The 16,026-nt window shown below is 40.4% G+C and overlaps 1 protein-coding gene across 1 annotated transcript; it reads left to right on the top strand.

Annotated features, from left to right (window-relative positions):
- Positions 1-682: 682 nt before the first annotated feature.
- vwa5b2 (von Willebrand factor A domain containing 5B2) lies at positions 683-15,559 on the top strand. The gene is made up of 20 exons (XM_037681686.1): positions 683-821; positions 1,612-1,827; positions 3,664-3,889; positions 3,978-4,135; positions 4,362-4,493; positions 5,966-6,090; positions 6,174-6,350; positions 6,444-6,554; positions 7,744-7,946; positions 8,614-8,728; positions 10,370-10,555; positions 10,640-10,853; positions 10,936-11,267; positions 11,364-11,601; positions 11,676-12,008; positions 12,099-12,236; positions 12,380-12,508; positions 13,644-13,755; positions 13,893-14,016; positions 14,691-15,559. The coding sequence occupies exons 1-20, from the start codon at positions 683-685 to the stop codon at positions 15,444-15,446; spliced, it is 4,164 nt and encodes a 1,387-aa protein (XP_037537614.1). The 3' UTR covers positions 15,447-15,559.
- Positions 15,560-16,026: the final 467 nt, after the last annotated feature.

Genomic DNA, 16,026 nt, shown 5'->3' with positions numbered 1-16,026 from the left:
AACAGTTTGTCCTGCTCCAACAAACCAGGCATTTATGGCTTGTTATGTGCTGAGAGGGCAGTAGCCAGATGGAGGGTGTTTATCTTGTTAGAAAGGTAGATGTGAGAAGCCCATTACCTGGATCATGGCAAACACACACATACGTGCACTTGTGTCAAAGCTGACTTGCACACTGGTCTCAGCATCTGTTGCTCTTAAAGTGGTTGATCATTAAGAATAATTCTGCACAACTTCAGTAAAATGGAAACTTTAAGGCAAACAGTAGTTAAGTAAGGACCATAGTTGTTGGCACGCATGGGTTTGCATACCAGTCAGCTACTAATTGCAAATGCTAGTCCTGATGCCTGACCTGCACTGTTAATGATTGACCAGGTCTGCTATACACAATTTATCACAAGTAGTTGCTAAGAGTACCTAAACAGGAGCCATCTTGGTTGCATATCCAATAGCTGATGTGTGCAAATATAAATAAACACCTGCCCTATTTATAGTGTTTAACAGAACATCAACCCATTCCATTTAAGGATCTTTAAAATTCTGGTCTGATCTAAAAAGATCATTCTGAATATAAAATGAGAGTTTAAATGTGCACTCACATATTTCTCTTCCTGCCCATACCATTTCATTGAGCTCTGTAGCTGTGATTTCATGAACTCGATCCAAATCTGGTGGTACAGACAACATGGTGGGGCTAAGAAACCGCTCAACGTGGGAGCCATTGCTATTAAAGGCCTCCTGCATCAAGTCCTGTGCCAACGGCTGCTCATTGGGCATCACCGCACACCTTACATATGCCAATGCTGACACAGAGTCTGTGGAAGGTGAGGCCACTCTCAGTCCTTAATTTAGGATAGCATAGTCTACTCTAACCCATAATGAGACATTTAGACTCAATATTTCTTATAATTGACAGATTTAAAGTGACATACAGCTGCTTATTTATGCAGGAAGAAAATATATCAAGTACAAACTTTATAATACCAGAGAAAAATGCTAACAAAGAGCAAAATTATAATGAGAAGAGGACTAAGCACACAGCCTTGGGGAACACCACAAGTGGTTTGAAGATATATGGTTGTATTCAGCTCAAACAAGTTAGTTACTCTTAAGAGATGTTTAAAAATGTAACAATGACTTAATTAAGCCGCAGGAGCAATGGTCATGTTGTTAGGCCAGTAAAGCCATAGCGCCTCAAAAAGACTTAGAGTCCCAATTTTTTCACATCGTATCACGTAAGCATATAAAGCATGCAGTGAATGTGGAAAAATCCCTAGTAACTGGTAGATTCAAATAAAAATATATCTTGTCACATGTTTGAACTTAAACAACCCTGAATGAATTATTCACTCTAAAACAATTATCGGAAAGGGATTCAAAGTAAATCCTCTACCTACTACTTTGTCATCATTTTTTTAAATTAATACATAAGACAACTTTCACAAAGACAAGCAGAGGCACCAAACTTTTTAATGTTTTAAAGGAGCAACCATTGTATTTTGACATATATGTTAAACCAAAGCAAAAAATCTGTTTAAACTTTTTGTATCTTAGCAGAATATATTAGATTAATTTTCAGATAATATCCTAATATTTCTGTAATATTTCATTTAGGTGTGTTTGTGTACCCTCTTCGGGAAAAAGAGGTCGTGGTGGAGTTTCAGGCTGTAATTGCGGGTCGGCTGGTGGGAGTGCAGATCCAGAGCCGAGGGAAGCTGAAGGACTGCTGTTTGGACTGCTGCCCTGGTTCTGGTCTCGAAGGATACTGTGGGAAAGACCAGGAGTGGCGCTGCTGTGGGATGTCCAACCTGGACATGCAGTGCAGCAACGGTGAGCATAAAAAAGAAGAAATCTTCTTCTTTTTCTTTTGGCTTTTCGTTCTTCATGGGTCGCCACAGCGAGTCATCCTCCTCCGTCTCACTCTGTCCTCTGCATCCACTGTCCTCACTCCAACCCCGTTCATGTCCTTTCTGCATCCATATATCTCCTCTTTGTCTTTTTCCTGGAAGCTGCATTTCTAACATCCTTCTACCAATATACCCACTGTCCCTCCTCTGGACATATCCAAAGCACTGTCCCTCCTCTGGACATGTCCAAACCATCTCAGTCTGGTTTCTCTAACTTTATCTCCCAGTTGTTCAACCTGTGCTGTACCTCTGATGATCTCATTCCTATCTTATCCATCCTTGTCACTCCTAAGGAGAACCTCAACATCTTCATTTCTGCCTCTTCCAGTTCTTTCTCCTGTCTTTTGGTCAGTGCCACTGTCTCCAGACCATACAACATAGCTGATCTCACTACTGTCTTGTAAACTTTTTCTTTGACCTTTGCTGACACTTTTTGTTACAAATCACTCCTGAAACTTTTCTCCATCCACTCCATCCTGCCTGGACTCTTTTTCTCACCTCTTTACCACATTCCCCATTTTCCTGGACAGTGGACCCCAAGTATTTGAAGTCCTGCACCTTTGTGACCTCTGCTCAGAAAATAGAGAAGAAATAAATTCAACAAAAAACTAATCAAATCACAAGATTCTTATATCTGACACGGCTTCATAAACTAAGATGGATTTAGATTTGTGTCCTTTAGCGTTTAATGTCCCAAAACATTTTCAGGACAACCAGTCAACCCCAGCAAATGGTTTAATGAACTCTAAATCTAACTGATCTGAAACCAGCCTAAACAAAGACCTGATGAGGACCGTCTAAACAAACCTGTTTATGATAAAGGTCTAATTACTTTTTGGATTTCTACTGTGCAAAACACAAACATCACTAGAGAAACAACACTTTCTGTGTAACTTCATTATGAACGTTGAGTGCTGAATTTGCTGAAACTTACTGAACAAGCTGAAACTGAGGAATTAAACCTGAAGAAAGCAGAACACAAGCTAAAAGACAAAAATATCAGAACAATGGATAAAATATAAAAGTAGCAAAAAGCCAGCTTAAAGTTAAAATACTCTAAATGTTATAGCTAGAAGGTAATTATAGTAAAAGTAAACACAAGCTAAACACAGCAAAGGTTAATGTCTATTAGCTAATGTGTGGCTAAAAGGTAAACAAAAGACAAGCTAAATGTAGCAAAAATGGTAGCTAAAAGTAGCAAAAAGGCTTGAGGTATAAAAACAGATACCTGGAAGCTAAAAGAAGCAACAAAAAAAAAGTTTTATATAATAATAATAATAATACTAATAATAATAATAATAATAAAACCTGGATTAAAGCTAAAAGTAGCAAAACTGTGTGTAAAAACTAAAAGAAGCAGACAAAAAATGGAGCAAGTAGCAGATTTCAAAAACAAAAGTATTGGCAAATCATTTTGTAATTCTGCTCTAAATAAAGTAAATGTTTATTTATTTATTCATTTATTTATTTATACTAAATAAGAGATTATCAGTTTGAGGTATTTGTAAGTAATTTTGACCAAAAAAATTAACCTAATTAACATTTGTACACCTACATTTAAGCATATATGAACCATTAATGACTATTTTTATTTTTTATGTATTTCCTAAAAAATTACAATAAAATCTATACTTACATGAGACACTCAAAAGTGCCCCCATAATATAAAACAATTAACTGGATAGCTTTTCAGATAACCCTCTTTATTATGCTCAATTTATGTCATTTTGATTTGTTTCATGATGCGTTTAAATTTAAGGACATCTCATCCTGGACGAGGACCTGGAAAGAACCACCTTTATTGTGGGCTGTGGGGTCATTGGCCCCATGGATATAGTGTCTGTGATTATTAGCACCACCGTTGAACTCACCACATTAGAAAATGGAGCGATTCGAATCGTCTACCCTGCGCTGCTTACTCCTGTAGTCTGTGGCCAGATGACTTCAAGCAAGAGTGAAAACGGAGGGAAATCTGAAGAAACGGGGTATTTATGAGTGTGGAAAACACTATTTTTTTTATTGGCGTCAAAACAAAGATGGGCTATCTGCTCTTTACAATTTATTTCTCCACAGGGCAACAAGCTGTTTTGGTGCCACCTCAGGAAAACAAGATCGAGCCGTAGACACGGAGCAGCAGTGCTCTCATGCTGTCTTTACCAACCCTGCAGCCAACCTGGCACCTTATGAGCTCAGCTTCCAGCTGCTGGTCAGAGCGGCCTGTCTGCTAGCTGGTACTGTCAGTCCTCTTTATTAAGCCTGATGGTTCTGAATAATGTAACGCGCACAATGTCGTTACAGAATCTAATGATTCAACAACGCCAGAAACACAAATCCTAAGAATAAAGAGGATAACATATTAGGGTCATAAAGGGATTTTTAACATTATTTTGCAGCAATTGTGACATGTTGAAAAGATACTCACAAAATAATGTATGGCTTCCCTTTATTTCTTTGCAGGACTGGAGAGCCCTACACATGCACTGAGAGCAGATGCAGACCCCAGTGCTCAGAGTGCCTCTGCCACCTACATCACGTTGGCTCAGGAACATCCATACGACCGACACATCGAGATCATTTTGCACCTCAGTGGTGAGAAATGAAAAACTCTCAGTCATATATTTACATTTTTATTATGCAACTCCAACTCCATAACAATTGAGGCAATGGGTGTATGATTAAAATAACAGCAAATGATTTTCAAATCTTATAGGCTCATGCCTTATTCATAACGGAAACGTGTTAAATGTTTTTCCGTTTCTTGGAAAAAATAAGGTAATTTTTAAATTTATGGCAGCAGCTCGTCTTAAAGGTGGGATAAGGGCAAGAAAAGGCTGTAAATGTCAGTGGTATGAATAAGAAACAGCTGGAGGAACAATTTGATCTATTTAGGATTATTGGCAACCCGTCAGTCAAAGAACTCAATATAAAAAAAAGTATTTTAGAGGTATCTCTTAGAAATATAATGGGCGGAGTTTCACCAGTCTGAAAAAAACCCCATTAAAAATAGTGGAACAATTTTAAAATAATGTTTAAAAAATGGAAAATTTCATATATCCCATCATCAACAGTTTATATTATGAATAAAATGCTTTAAAAATATGGAGAAGTCATTGTGAGCAGACAAGGCAACAATACTGGTTGGGTGCAATTTTCAGGCCTTCAGGCAGTAACTGCATTGAAATGCCTATTATCAGCTCACAGTTCAATACACCTGCCTCGCTGTTGGTATGATGGTGCATTAGTGTCTGTGTCATGGTCAGCTTTCACATCTGGAAATGCAGCATCAATACAGAAACGTATATACAGGTTTATAAGTAGCATTCAGCATAAAAATTTTGCAAAGACCCAAGACTCACACAGCTTCATTTCCATTTCTGAGGAGAATGGGGCAAAAACTCCTAAAACTCCAGCAGCTGCTCTCCTCTGTTCACAACTGTTCTGGGGCAGCTGTGGCTGAGTGGTTAGAGCAATTGCCTTCTAATGCAAGAGGTGAGGGTTCAATTCCACCAGCAGTCACATGTTGAAGCGTCTCTGAGCAAGACACTGAACCCCTCTTTGCCTCCTATGTGTGTCCCACTGGTGTATGAATGTGATAAAGCACTGATTGTTCTTTATACAGATCTAGTAGAGTGCTGTATGAATGGGTAAATGAGGGCACAGATTGTGTTGTAAAGCTCTTTGAGTATCTTGATCAGAAAGAAAGGTGCTATATAAGTACAGTCCATCCATTTACAGACATTTATAGTTTGCTTTACAACGAGAGGATGTGCTTCACAGTGGTAAACATGGTCCTTTCCAGTCTTTGTGAGGCATTGCCAAAATAAAAATGTGAATTACCTTGTTTTTTTTTTCCATAAAACTGTAATTTCATATTTTAAGACCTTGATGTGTTTATTGTGTATAAAATGTGGATTGATGTTTGCTAATTATTGTGTTCCTTTTTTTTTTTTGTTTGTTTACATTTCAAATAACAGTCCACATTTTTTTTTTTGTTGAACAAATGTACTTTAAGGTCATTTTTATTTTACCTCTGCCTATTTTTTAACTCTTCTTTTCCACAGCGCCTCACAGCCCATTAGTAATATTAGAGAGAGGTCGACTCTCCTTCAGTCAGTACGAGCAGCAAATCTGTTCCCGCCGTGACTTTGTTCGCTGCACCCACAAAGATTCAGAGCCGGACAGAAAGGTTCAAAGTCTCACTTTTGTTCAAATCTACTTTTTGCTATCAGTATTCTCATTTTTCTACTGAATAATACCACTGTGCTGCAGGTGGAGTATGTTAGGAAGCGATACCACAAAGATATCCTCTGCAGCCCCGTCTTGATGCTCAACTTCTGCCCAGACTTACTGTCTGAACCTCTGGAGCTGCACAAAGCCACCAGAGAGCTGCTGTTCCTCATCGACCGCAGTGGCAGCATGAGCGGCAACAACATCCGTCGTGTAAAGGCAGGATGCAGCAGAAGGCAAACATAAACCGTGGTGTCATTTAAATGTTGAGGCGCATGTACTGATCGGACTGTTTTTTTGTCGTTTTGTCAGGAAGCCATGGCGGTGGCCCTGAAGAGCCTTCCCTCTGGTACAATGCTAAATATTGTGGGCTTTGGGACCACCATGAAACCTCTGTTCAACTCCAGCAAGCTCTGCACTGATGTTAGTGCTGCTCACGGACTTCTTCCAGAAACGTTACTCTCACGTTTAATGGTTCAGCAGTTTCTGTTTTTGACACATTTCATGTGGAAGAATACACGTGGAGCATGTTTTCTGAAGGCAGACATGGTGCAGGACGATCTGTCCTATTCTGTCTGAGCAGACAACAAGGCTGCTTCTTATGTTGCCTTAGCAGCAGAGTATCAGGTTTTGTCCAGAGTAGGGGCTGCAAGGACAAACAGTCTTTACACATTCTCCACCATATGGTGGCCTTTCATGCATTTTCACTCACGCAGGAGACGAGGTCCCATCTCCTGTTCTCTGAGGCATGTTTTTCAACAGTCTGAACTGAGATCACATTAAAGCAGGTGCTAATGCACATATATATGTTTGTGCTCTCTTCATTAGTCGGGACCTGCCTTTCCTCTCAGCTGTTTTCACAGACTAACCTCAAACAGTAAATTAATCTCATGCAGTGTTTGCTCTGGCAGTCCAGTTGTGCACACGTTGTTTGCTTTGCCTCCTTTGCAGTAGAAATTATATATTTTAATTTAGAATCCCAATTCTGAATAAGTTAGTATATTATTCAAATTGTAGAAAAAAAACAAAAAAACTCGTATTTTATTCAAAATGGAACTTAATTTGCATTATAAATGTTGAAATTAAGAAATTGCACTTTAAAAATGTTATTTAGGATATAATAAAAGCATCATATCTCTAAAGAGTTGACACAGGAGTGGTATAAATAATTTTTAAACATATAAATAAATAAATAAAATAACTAAAAGATGGACCATCCAGCCTGTTATCGGTGCACAGGTCAATAGTCAGACTCTCTGCTGGTATGGAGGTGCATTAGTGCCTCTGACATGGTCAGCTCTCACATCTGGAAAGGCACCATAGATGCAGAAATATACAAGTTTTAGAACAACATATGCTCACATCTAGCAAATGAATCCAGCAAAGAAGACCCAAGCCTGTTGAAGAGCTAGAATCTGACATTTGACAAGAAAACGACAACATTCCCCTCCAAAAGCAGCAGCAGCTGCTCTCCTCTGGTCCTTGATGGTTATAGACTGTTGTCAAAAGAAGAGAAGATGATTCTCAGTGGGATGAATGTTGCCAACCAAACTGCACAACATCCCAACTTCTGTGAACTTGTGTTTGTACTCCACTGCGTGTCTTCATCTAGGTGACGCTGATGCAGGCGTACGAGTACGTCCAGAGGGTGAGAGCAGACATGCGAGGCACCAACCTGCTGGGAGCACTGTCCTGGCTCTACCAGCAGCCCATGCAGCGCTCGTATCCCCGTCAGGTCTTCATCATCACAGACGGGTCCATCAGCAATGTGGCCAAGGTGCTGGAGTTGGTGCGCAGAAACACATGCGCTGGCAGGTATGGCAACCATGTTAGGAAAAGATGATACAGAGAAAGGTCATGAGGTTCTCCAACAAGGAGGGAGGAGGAAAAACAATTTTAGATCAACTGCACTGATTAGGTGTGATGCAACAGATTTACTGTTGAAGAAAAGGGAGCACTGAGTGCAGTCTGTAAGTGGGAGGCTACATGTGAGGGAAACATAAGAAATGACGAAAGGACATGAACAAACTGCAATCTGTAAGAAGTGAGAGTGAAGCATTATGGGTGGAGTATGAAAGGATGGAAGGGGTTTTCAGCCCCGCCCAGTAATCCCTTTAAGTGCACTGCTCTGCAGTAAGAGTCACGCCCATCGGTTTTCTCCAGGCTCTTTACCAATGCACAACCATTTATGTCTCATTAGTATTCTCTTCTTGAACTGAGTTTCTCTACAGTATTTTGCGTCTTACTGAAAACTGTGTCCATTGTTCTTCTTCCTTCTCCTTTAACTCATCAAATTTGAATGTGTTGCTTTTTTCTGTCCATGAGTGTAAATCTTTTTCTATTCTTGGCTTTTCATTAACTTGGTTTTCTGTTTCTCTCACTGCTTTACTAACAGCTGGCCAATCACAAAGACTTTTTCTGGAGTTCTGTTCTGTATTCAGTATTCTCAGGCTTATCTACATCCCCTGTATGATCTCTGCAGATGTTTTGGCCTGGGCCTTGGTCCTCGAGCCTGCAGGAGACTCCTGCAGGGAGTTGCCAGACTGACAGGAGGGATGACTGAGTTTTTGGATGATGAGGAGAGACTCCAGCCAAAGGTAGCAGCAGTGCAGCACTGCCACCTAGTGGTTAAAATATGAATTGTTCAACGATTAGACTGAACAAGATGAAGACTCAGCATCATTATTGCCTTCTGCCCTTTGTGCTTGAGATTTTAACTAAAATCATATTTTGATGAGAAGAGACAAAGTTACAGACATTTTGATCAAATCTTGTAAATGACTTTATGCGCAATCTAATGCAATACTGAGATGCGTTAGAGCTCAGTACTGAGCATGACTGTACATTTACAACTAAAAGTAAATGGTTATGAAGCGTTCACACTACCGTGACCCATTTTCACACGTTTTCAGCATCTTTCCCATTCCACAATTTTTGTAATATTTAAACAATCATATTCAGCTCTTTCAGAACAATCCTGCTCTGACTTTTAGTTTTGTTGCAGCTTTAGCTTTTTGAAATATTTAGCCATTTCTGCTATTTTTTTCCCCTCATAGAAAATTAATTGAGCTCATTTTACATCTTTCAGACTCTTTAGATCTGTTTACAACCTTTTATTGCTCCTTTCATATTTTGTTCTGGTTCAGCTTCTTTCACTTCTGCAAATTGTAACTTTTTTCCAGCTATCTTCAGCTAATTTCAGCTGTTTTGTGCTCCTTTCTGATTCTGTCTGCTAACTACAACATTTTTGTGCTTCTTCTAACTTTTCCTGCTATTTTTACATTATTATGTTCCTTTCAGTTTATTTCTGCAAGTTTCAACTTTTTCTGCTATTTCAGCCACTATTAAACTGTTTTTATGCCAGTTTTAGCTTTTTCAGCCAATTCCACATTTCTTTCATTCATTTCAACATTTTTCAGCTTAATACAGCAAAAAATGTGCTCTTTCCACTTCCTTAGGCTTCTTTCTGCTGTTTCAGCTACTTTTCAGCAGTTTTTTTGTGCTAATTTCATCTTTTTAAGCTAATTCCACTTCTTTTTTTTTATATTATTTTTAGCTAATTTCAGCTCTTCCTGCTTCCTTCTGGTAGTTTAAGCTTCTTTCTGCCTTTTCAGCTACTTTTCAGCTATTTTTTGCTAATTTAATCTTTTTTAGATAATTTCATATTTTTTAATGCGAATTTCTACTTAATTAAACCCAAATCAGCAAGCATGTGTTCATTTGGCTTTCTTCTGCTAAAGTATGCTTGTTTTTCCATTTCAGCATGTTTTTAAGCTAATTTCAGCTGTTTCTCAGCAAGTTCTTCTGCAATAAGCATTCACACTGCATTTCCACAGGAAATGCAATTTATCTAGTTAACTTTTGTATTCAACCTCTTGGCCTTTGACAGTGGGCAGTAATAATGTTTATGTACTGTACATACATATATTGAGAAAATAAAAGGTAACAAAAGTAAATTTTTTCTAATATTTTTTTCAAATAGCCAAGCACAAGATTATTTTTGTTCAACTCTTTTGTTTGTAATCATATAATAGTTGGTGGTGGTGAAATTACATGTTAATAAGCGTTTTGTGGCCTTGGCCATTCATCAAAAAAGGCCTTCTGTTGAGTGCTGCTATTTTAAAGGCTTAAGTACAGTTTGAATGATATTATTTTAAGTTTATTTAATTAATTATAATTTGTTTAATCAACCTTATAATCTTGAAAATATTACATTTAATTCCCTATTCCTCCTGCAGCTGATCAAATCTCTGAAAAAAGCCTTTGAACCCGTTTTGACGGATGTTCGCATCAACTGGTACCTGCCAGAGAACATGGAGGCTCTTCTTTCACCCAATGAAATCCCTCCTCTGTATCCTGGTGACTGTCTGACTGGGTATTGCACTCTTTACGACATGACAAATTTCAAAGCAAAAAAGGCAGAGGTATGACGCAACATTACTGCATTGTAATAAACTGTGGGTGTTTTTATCAGGCTGCATCAGATTTTTGAGTTTAATTGTTTTTAGTTTGAAGGACGGGATTGCAGGAGTTTACATCGTTACTCCATGGGTTCTGTTTTTGACCAGTCAAACGACGAGCTGTCGCCCCCTCCTGCCTCTGAGCTCATGCCTGTGGCGACATGTGCAGATGCAACAGACCTGGAGGAAGCTCTGAGAGAAATTTCCAGAGAAATTTCATCTGAGTTCTCCTGCGCCAGAGACATCGGCCCGTCCAGTCCAGGTCAGTGCCTCTTCAATGAAGCCCATTTGCCTGGCTGCAGTTCTGTAATGGCAGTAAACAGCTGTTTGCTTGTCCACTCTAGGTGTGGAGCTGGACTGGTCCAGTGATATAAGGAGGAGGATCCAGGAGAGCTCATACATTCAGGAGCAGTATGTCCTCACCCACTGCTCCCTGAGCAGCGAGCGAAGTCTTCAAACCCACTCCCAGTCACACATCCATGCCTCAAACTCTGACTCAGCAGGTGGCCTGTTTCTTTCAGAGTATCCTTCTTCTGGTCCCGTGTTGGAAACAGGGTCCCTACCGCAAGGTCTTGAGAGAATGCCCCAACCAGAACGCTCATCATTATCTCGCTGGGCTGATCCAGAATGGCGGCAAAACCTTTCAGCTGAAACCTCTGGCAAAGCAGCCAAGAAGGTAAAGGCATGAAACTTTTAGAGCTTGCAATGTGTAACAGTGATTTCAAACTAACAAACGTAGCAACACTTCTTATTTACACTCCCGTGCAATCAGGATGGGCGTTCGGACGGAGGTGAGGCTTTACGTAGGAGACAAAAAGCCCTAGCTCGTTCAACCATGGCAGCAAGGAGTTTCTCCTCACCCCAGGGTGAACTAGAGATGCATCGCCTGAGGAGAGCTCTGGAGAGGGTCTCATTTGACCAAACCCTCGGAGGGAGGCTGGACGAAAGTGATGGAGAAACAAAGCCTCCATCACAAGAGCCAGCATCCCACAGAAGCCTCACTGACTCCAGTGAGTTGGCAAGGATGCAAAAAAGCAAGAAATTTATATATCAGTTTAATCTCCACCTTTATCTGACCCTTCAGATGGACTCCTGTTTCCTGCCTCTCCTCTGGACTGGGACAACCTCACAGACCCAGAGTATCTCTTTACCTCTGCCTCACCCGAAGACCCCACTCCAGGTCAGTGTCGCTCCCACATTCACGGCCTGCTGAACGGCAGGCCGGAGTCTTGGGAGGTCACTGTGGACCTGGGGCACCTTTGGACCCCTGAGGGTTCAACTACAGGGGTCGATGAATGTGGAGTCGATGGGGAAGAAGGAGGAAAGCCATGGGAGGAGCTCGTTCACCAGCTGACTGCTCGCTCAGTTATAAGAGACTTTGAGAAACTGGCAGAAAAAGAGAACGACAAAGGACATGGTAAAAAAAAAAAACAAATTTAATTCTGACTGTAAACTATTAAACATTTTAATATCTCAATAATTTTGTATTTTACAATGTTTGGTTTAGGTTCATCTAAACGATACCGTATGAAGGCCATTCAAACAAGTAAGCACTGTAACATCATATGTATGTACACGGCCTTCACCACCACTGACGGCAACATCAACAAAGGCCTTTCAGACAACATGGACATCCACAACACAGGTGTGTTACCAACTTATACACAACAATTATGCTTGCACTAATTTTTCTAAGGTTATTCTTCATGATTTTAATCCTATATTAACTTACCGTTCCTACTGTGTGTGCGTATGTTTGTGTGTGTGTGTGTGTGTGTGTGTGCGTAGGGATTCACTTGGGCAACAGGCAAACTTCTCAGTCCAGTGGTCGCAGGCAGAGGGCCTACTCTGTTGGTCTGGGCAGACGGCGGTCCATCAGAAACTACGAAGAAGAGGAAGACACCAGGAACTCTACAGGTGAACAAGCTAAATGATGACAGCATCCATTTCTTTTCCAGACTCAACAATCAACGATCTTTGTATGTCTTAGACAGAAGTGACACTCCAGTGACTTTAAAACTGACCAAAGAGAGCAGAGCAAAGAACATTCTACGATTTATCAGTCACATGTCTGAATAATACCTAACCTTAGTCAAATGAAAATAAAATATTAATCTTCATTTTTTATGACAACATAGTGTATTTTGTGCAAAGTATTTAATACAAAAAGAATTAAAAACAGCAACTAGCGAGCACAAATCAGTGTTTCTCTTGTGCCATTCCCAATCCTGGGTAAAATGGTGAGGGTTGTGTCATGAAAGGTATCCAACGTAAAACACTTTTTCAATATGTGAACTCATCTAAGTGACAACATACTGGATCAGTCGAGGTCCAGGTTAACGACGACTGCCACCGGTGCTGTTGACAAACAGGGCGTTGGCGAAAATCTTGCTTCTATTAGTCAAAGACCACAAGGAGGGAAACTGTCCAAGGAAAATGGGACTGTGGTAAAGAGGTGAAGAAGAGAGTCCAAGAAGGATGGAATGGATGGAGAAAAGTTTCAGGAGTGATTTGTGACAAAAAGGTGTCAGCAAAGGTCAAAGGAAAAGTTTACAAGAAAGTGGTGAGACTATGTTGTATGGTCTGGAGACAGTGGCATTGACAAAAAGACAGGAGAAAGAACTGGAAGTGGCAGAAATGAAGATGTTGAGGTTCTCCTTAGGAGTGACAAGGATGGATAATATTAGGAATGAGATCATCAGAGGTACAGCACAGGTTGAACAACCGGGAGATAAAGTTAGAGAGACTAGACTGAGATGGTTTGAACATGTCCAGAGGAGGGACAGTGGAAGGATATTTGAAATGCAGCTGCCAAGAAAAAAGACAAAGAGGATATAAATGGATGCAGTTAGAGAGGACATGGAAGTAGTTGGAGTGAGAACAGAGTGAGATGGAGGATGACTCACTGTGGCGACCCTTGACAAATGAAAAGCTGAAAGAAGTGTCTTGTGTATTTTTAGTGAGTGGCCATGAGCCTTTAAAACACACAACCCATTATCACAGAGCTCACAAAACAATAGTTTAATGTTTTTAATTATCTATGTTGTTTCAGATGTAGGTGGCAGCGGCACCTGTTCTTTGGCTCCTGTAACTTCAGGTCTTTCATGCAACTGTTCACAGCGATCCATAGAGAGCAAGTCAATGGAGAGCTTCTTTGGTACCAGGTAAGTCTTTCATTTTGTGAAGCGCTGACTGTGAAATTCACTGTAGATGATGAAAGATGCATTGCAATCTTAAGTGATGATGCCATGGTTTCTTTACAGTTTTGTGTCCATTTTGTCCTGATTTTTTGTATCTCTAGGTTTCCACTGGGCAGACTCCGATCTTCTATCTCATCAGGAAAGCAGATTCCTCTCAAGTCCCACTGTTTATCTGCAGAGACGGACAAGCAATCTGAGGGTGAAGCTCCAGACTATCTGCCTCTGGTGAGCTGAAAGCACACGTGGCCAAGACATCTGAGAGGATTTTATTTTATTCCATCACACAATATGATCAGAGAAAAGTGAATGAAGTGAAAGATGGACAAACTGTCAGAATTACCTAAACTTTTAAAGCAACTTTGGATCACAAAAAACCTGCCTATTCATTTTTTAATTTTTTTTAATTTCATACGTTTTTTTTTTTCTTCTTCACTTTGTAATTACTTCTGTACGCTTTGTATTATTTCAGCCATGAACAATTAACACATTCAGGAGATAGGTGCTGACTTTTTTTAAGCTTTTAACCTTTTCAAAATGTATCTTTATTTACAAATTGTCTTCCTCTAGAAATTCATTGGAATCCCTTCCTTCAAAAACATTAACTTTGAAAACATGTTTTCATGCACTTCTTATATTCAGAGTCAGAGGTTCTTTGTCATACATGTTCTTGTGATAGTTTTAGTCTTTTGCTTCATTTATCTTTTGTTCTGCACTTCTTTAGCTCTAGCAACTCAGTTTCAGCTTTTTCAGCAAAGCCATTCAGCACTGTGTTCACGTGGCATTTTCAGTTTCTTCCTTCTACCCATGCATTGCATTTTCTGTGTGCGGCTAAGCTAACATTAATGTATTACAAAGTTTATGCCTGGTTTGCTCCCCTGCTAAATGCTTTTTTTCTTTAGGTGCATCTACAGCTGGCCTCGGGAGCTTTTTTGCTGACTGAGATCTACTCAGACTGCGTCCAGATCCCCCTGGACCGCCTTAAAAGAGCATCACCTTACGGTCTTCACCGCCGCAGTCTCAGCCCAGCCTTCCGCTGTACTTCTCCCAGCGCTCCCTCTTTATCCACTTCTGCCAAGCCTCCAGGGGCTCCTGCTGGTCACCATGTTACCTTTTCTCCATCTTCGTGCTCTATTGCCAAATCGTCTGCTCCTCCTTTCCACCACACTCCTATCGACAACCCCTTGATTTTGGAGTTGAAGCTTGTGCGAAGACACCTGTCTGACCGAGACCCTGTCACCTCACCTCCTGACCTCCTCAGCTCAGAGGAGGGTTCCTTGGAGCTATCCATTGGCCCTTCTCAAAGTCTGGGACAAGCAGACAGTGGTCGTGGCTCAGAGACAGACATATGCGAGGGCTCCTCAGTGGAGCTTGGTGACCTCCAGGGCAGCGGTCAGTTGGCTCAAGAAGACCTGGAGGGCTCGACCTGGGCCACAGCTGTGGCTCTGGCTTGGCTGGAGCACCGGTGTGCCGGGTACTTCATGGAGTGGGAATTGGTGGCAGCAAAAGCAGACTTCTGGCTGCGCTGTCAGAAGCTGCCGGAGGGGGTGGACCTCGCAGGGCTCAGAGGAGCAGCCAGACAGCTGTTTCTGCTGCTGCGTCACTGGGATGAGAACATCAAACTGAACATGCTGTGTTATAACCCCAACAATATGTGACAATCATCTCAGAAGAAACTTGAGTCAGACTTGCTGATTTACAGACTGCTTCGGAATAATGACCAAAAACATTTACAGAAAAAGAAAACATATTTTAACTAACACAAACCAATGCCAAGTTCATTCTAGTTTTATACAACATAGACCAAGTGGCCTTTTATCAGAGCTATGCTTTTTGCAAACACAAGAATGCCTTGACCATCTGAATAAGCTTTTTGTAGCCTAGATTGTAGCCCAAAGCTAACGTGATATGTCAAATGTAGAACTACACTGAAGGACATTTAGTAAAACGATGAGAATTACTGCTTACGTAATAAAACTATGGAAATAAAACCTGCAGAAAGCCAATCATTTGACTGACTGTACGAAGCATCAAGGTTAAGTGGTGTTTATATTTCATTCAAAACACACAGCATACCTATTGTTCATTAAAAGCTAAGCTCAACACAGATTATCTAATGAACTATTTAAAGCTCCGTTCAAGAGCTTTTTAATCTTGAGGGATCACCAATATCACTCGTTTCTCAGCTCTAGAAAAAACAAAACTAACATTAAAAAAGTTTAAACGTTCAACTTTTAT

Source organism: Nematolebias whitei, chromosome 9 (genome assembly GCF_014905685.2).
Source record: "Nematolebias whitei isolate Nwh7 chromosome 9, NemWhi1, whole genome shotgun sequence".
In the NCBI taxonomy this organism is placed as follows: Eukaryota; Metazoa; Chordata; class Actinopteri; order Cyprinodontiformes; family Rivulidae; genus Nematolebias; species Nematolebias whitei.
Note: the sequence above shows the minus strand (reverse complement) of the source record. Positions and strands in the feature narration are given on the sequence as shown.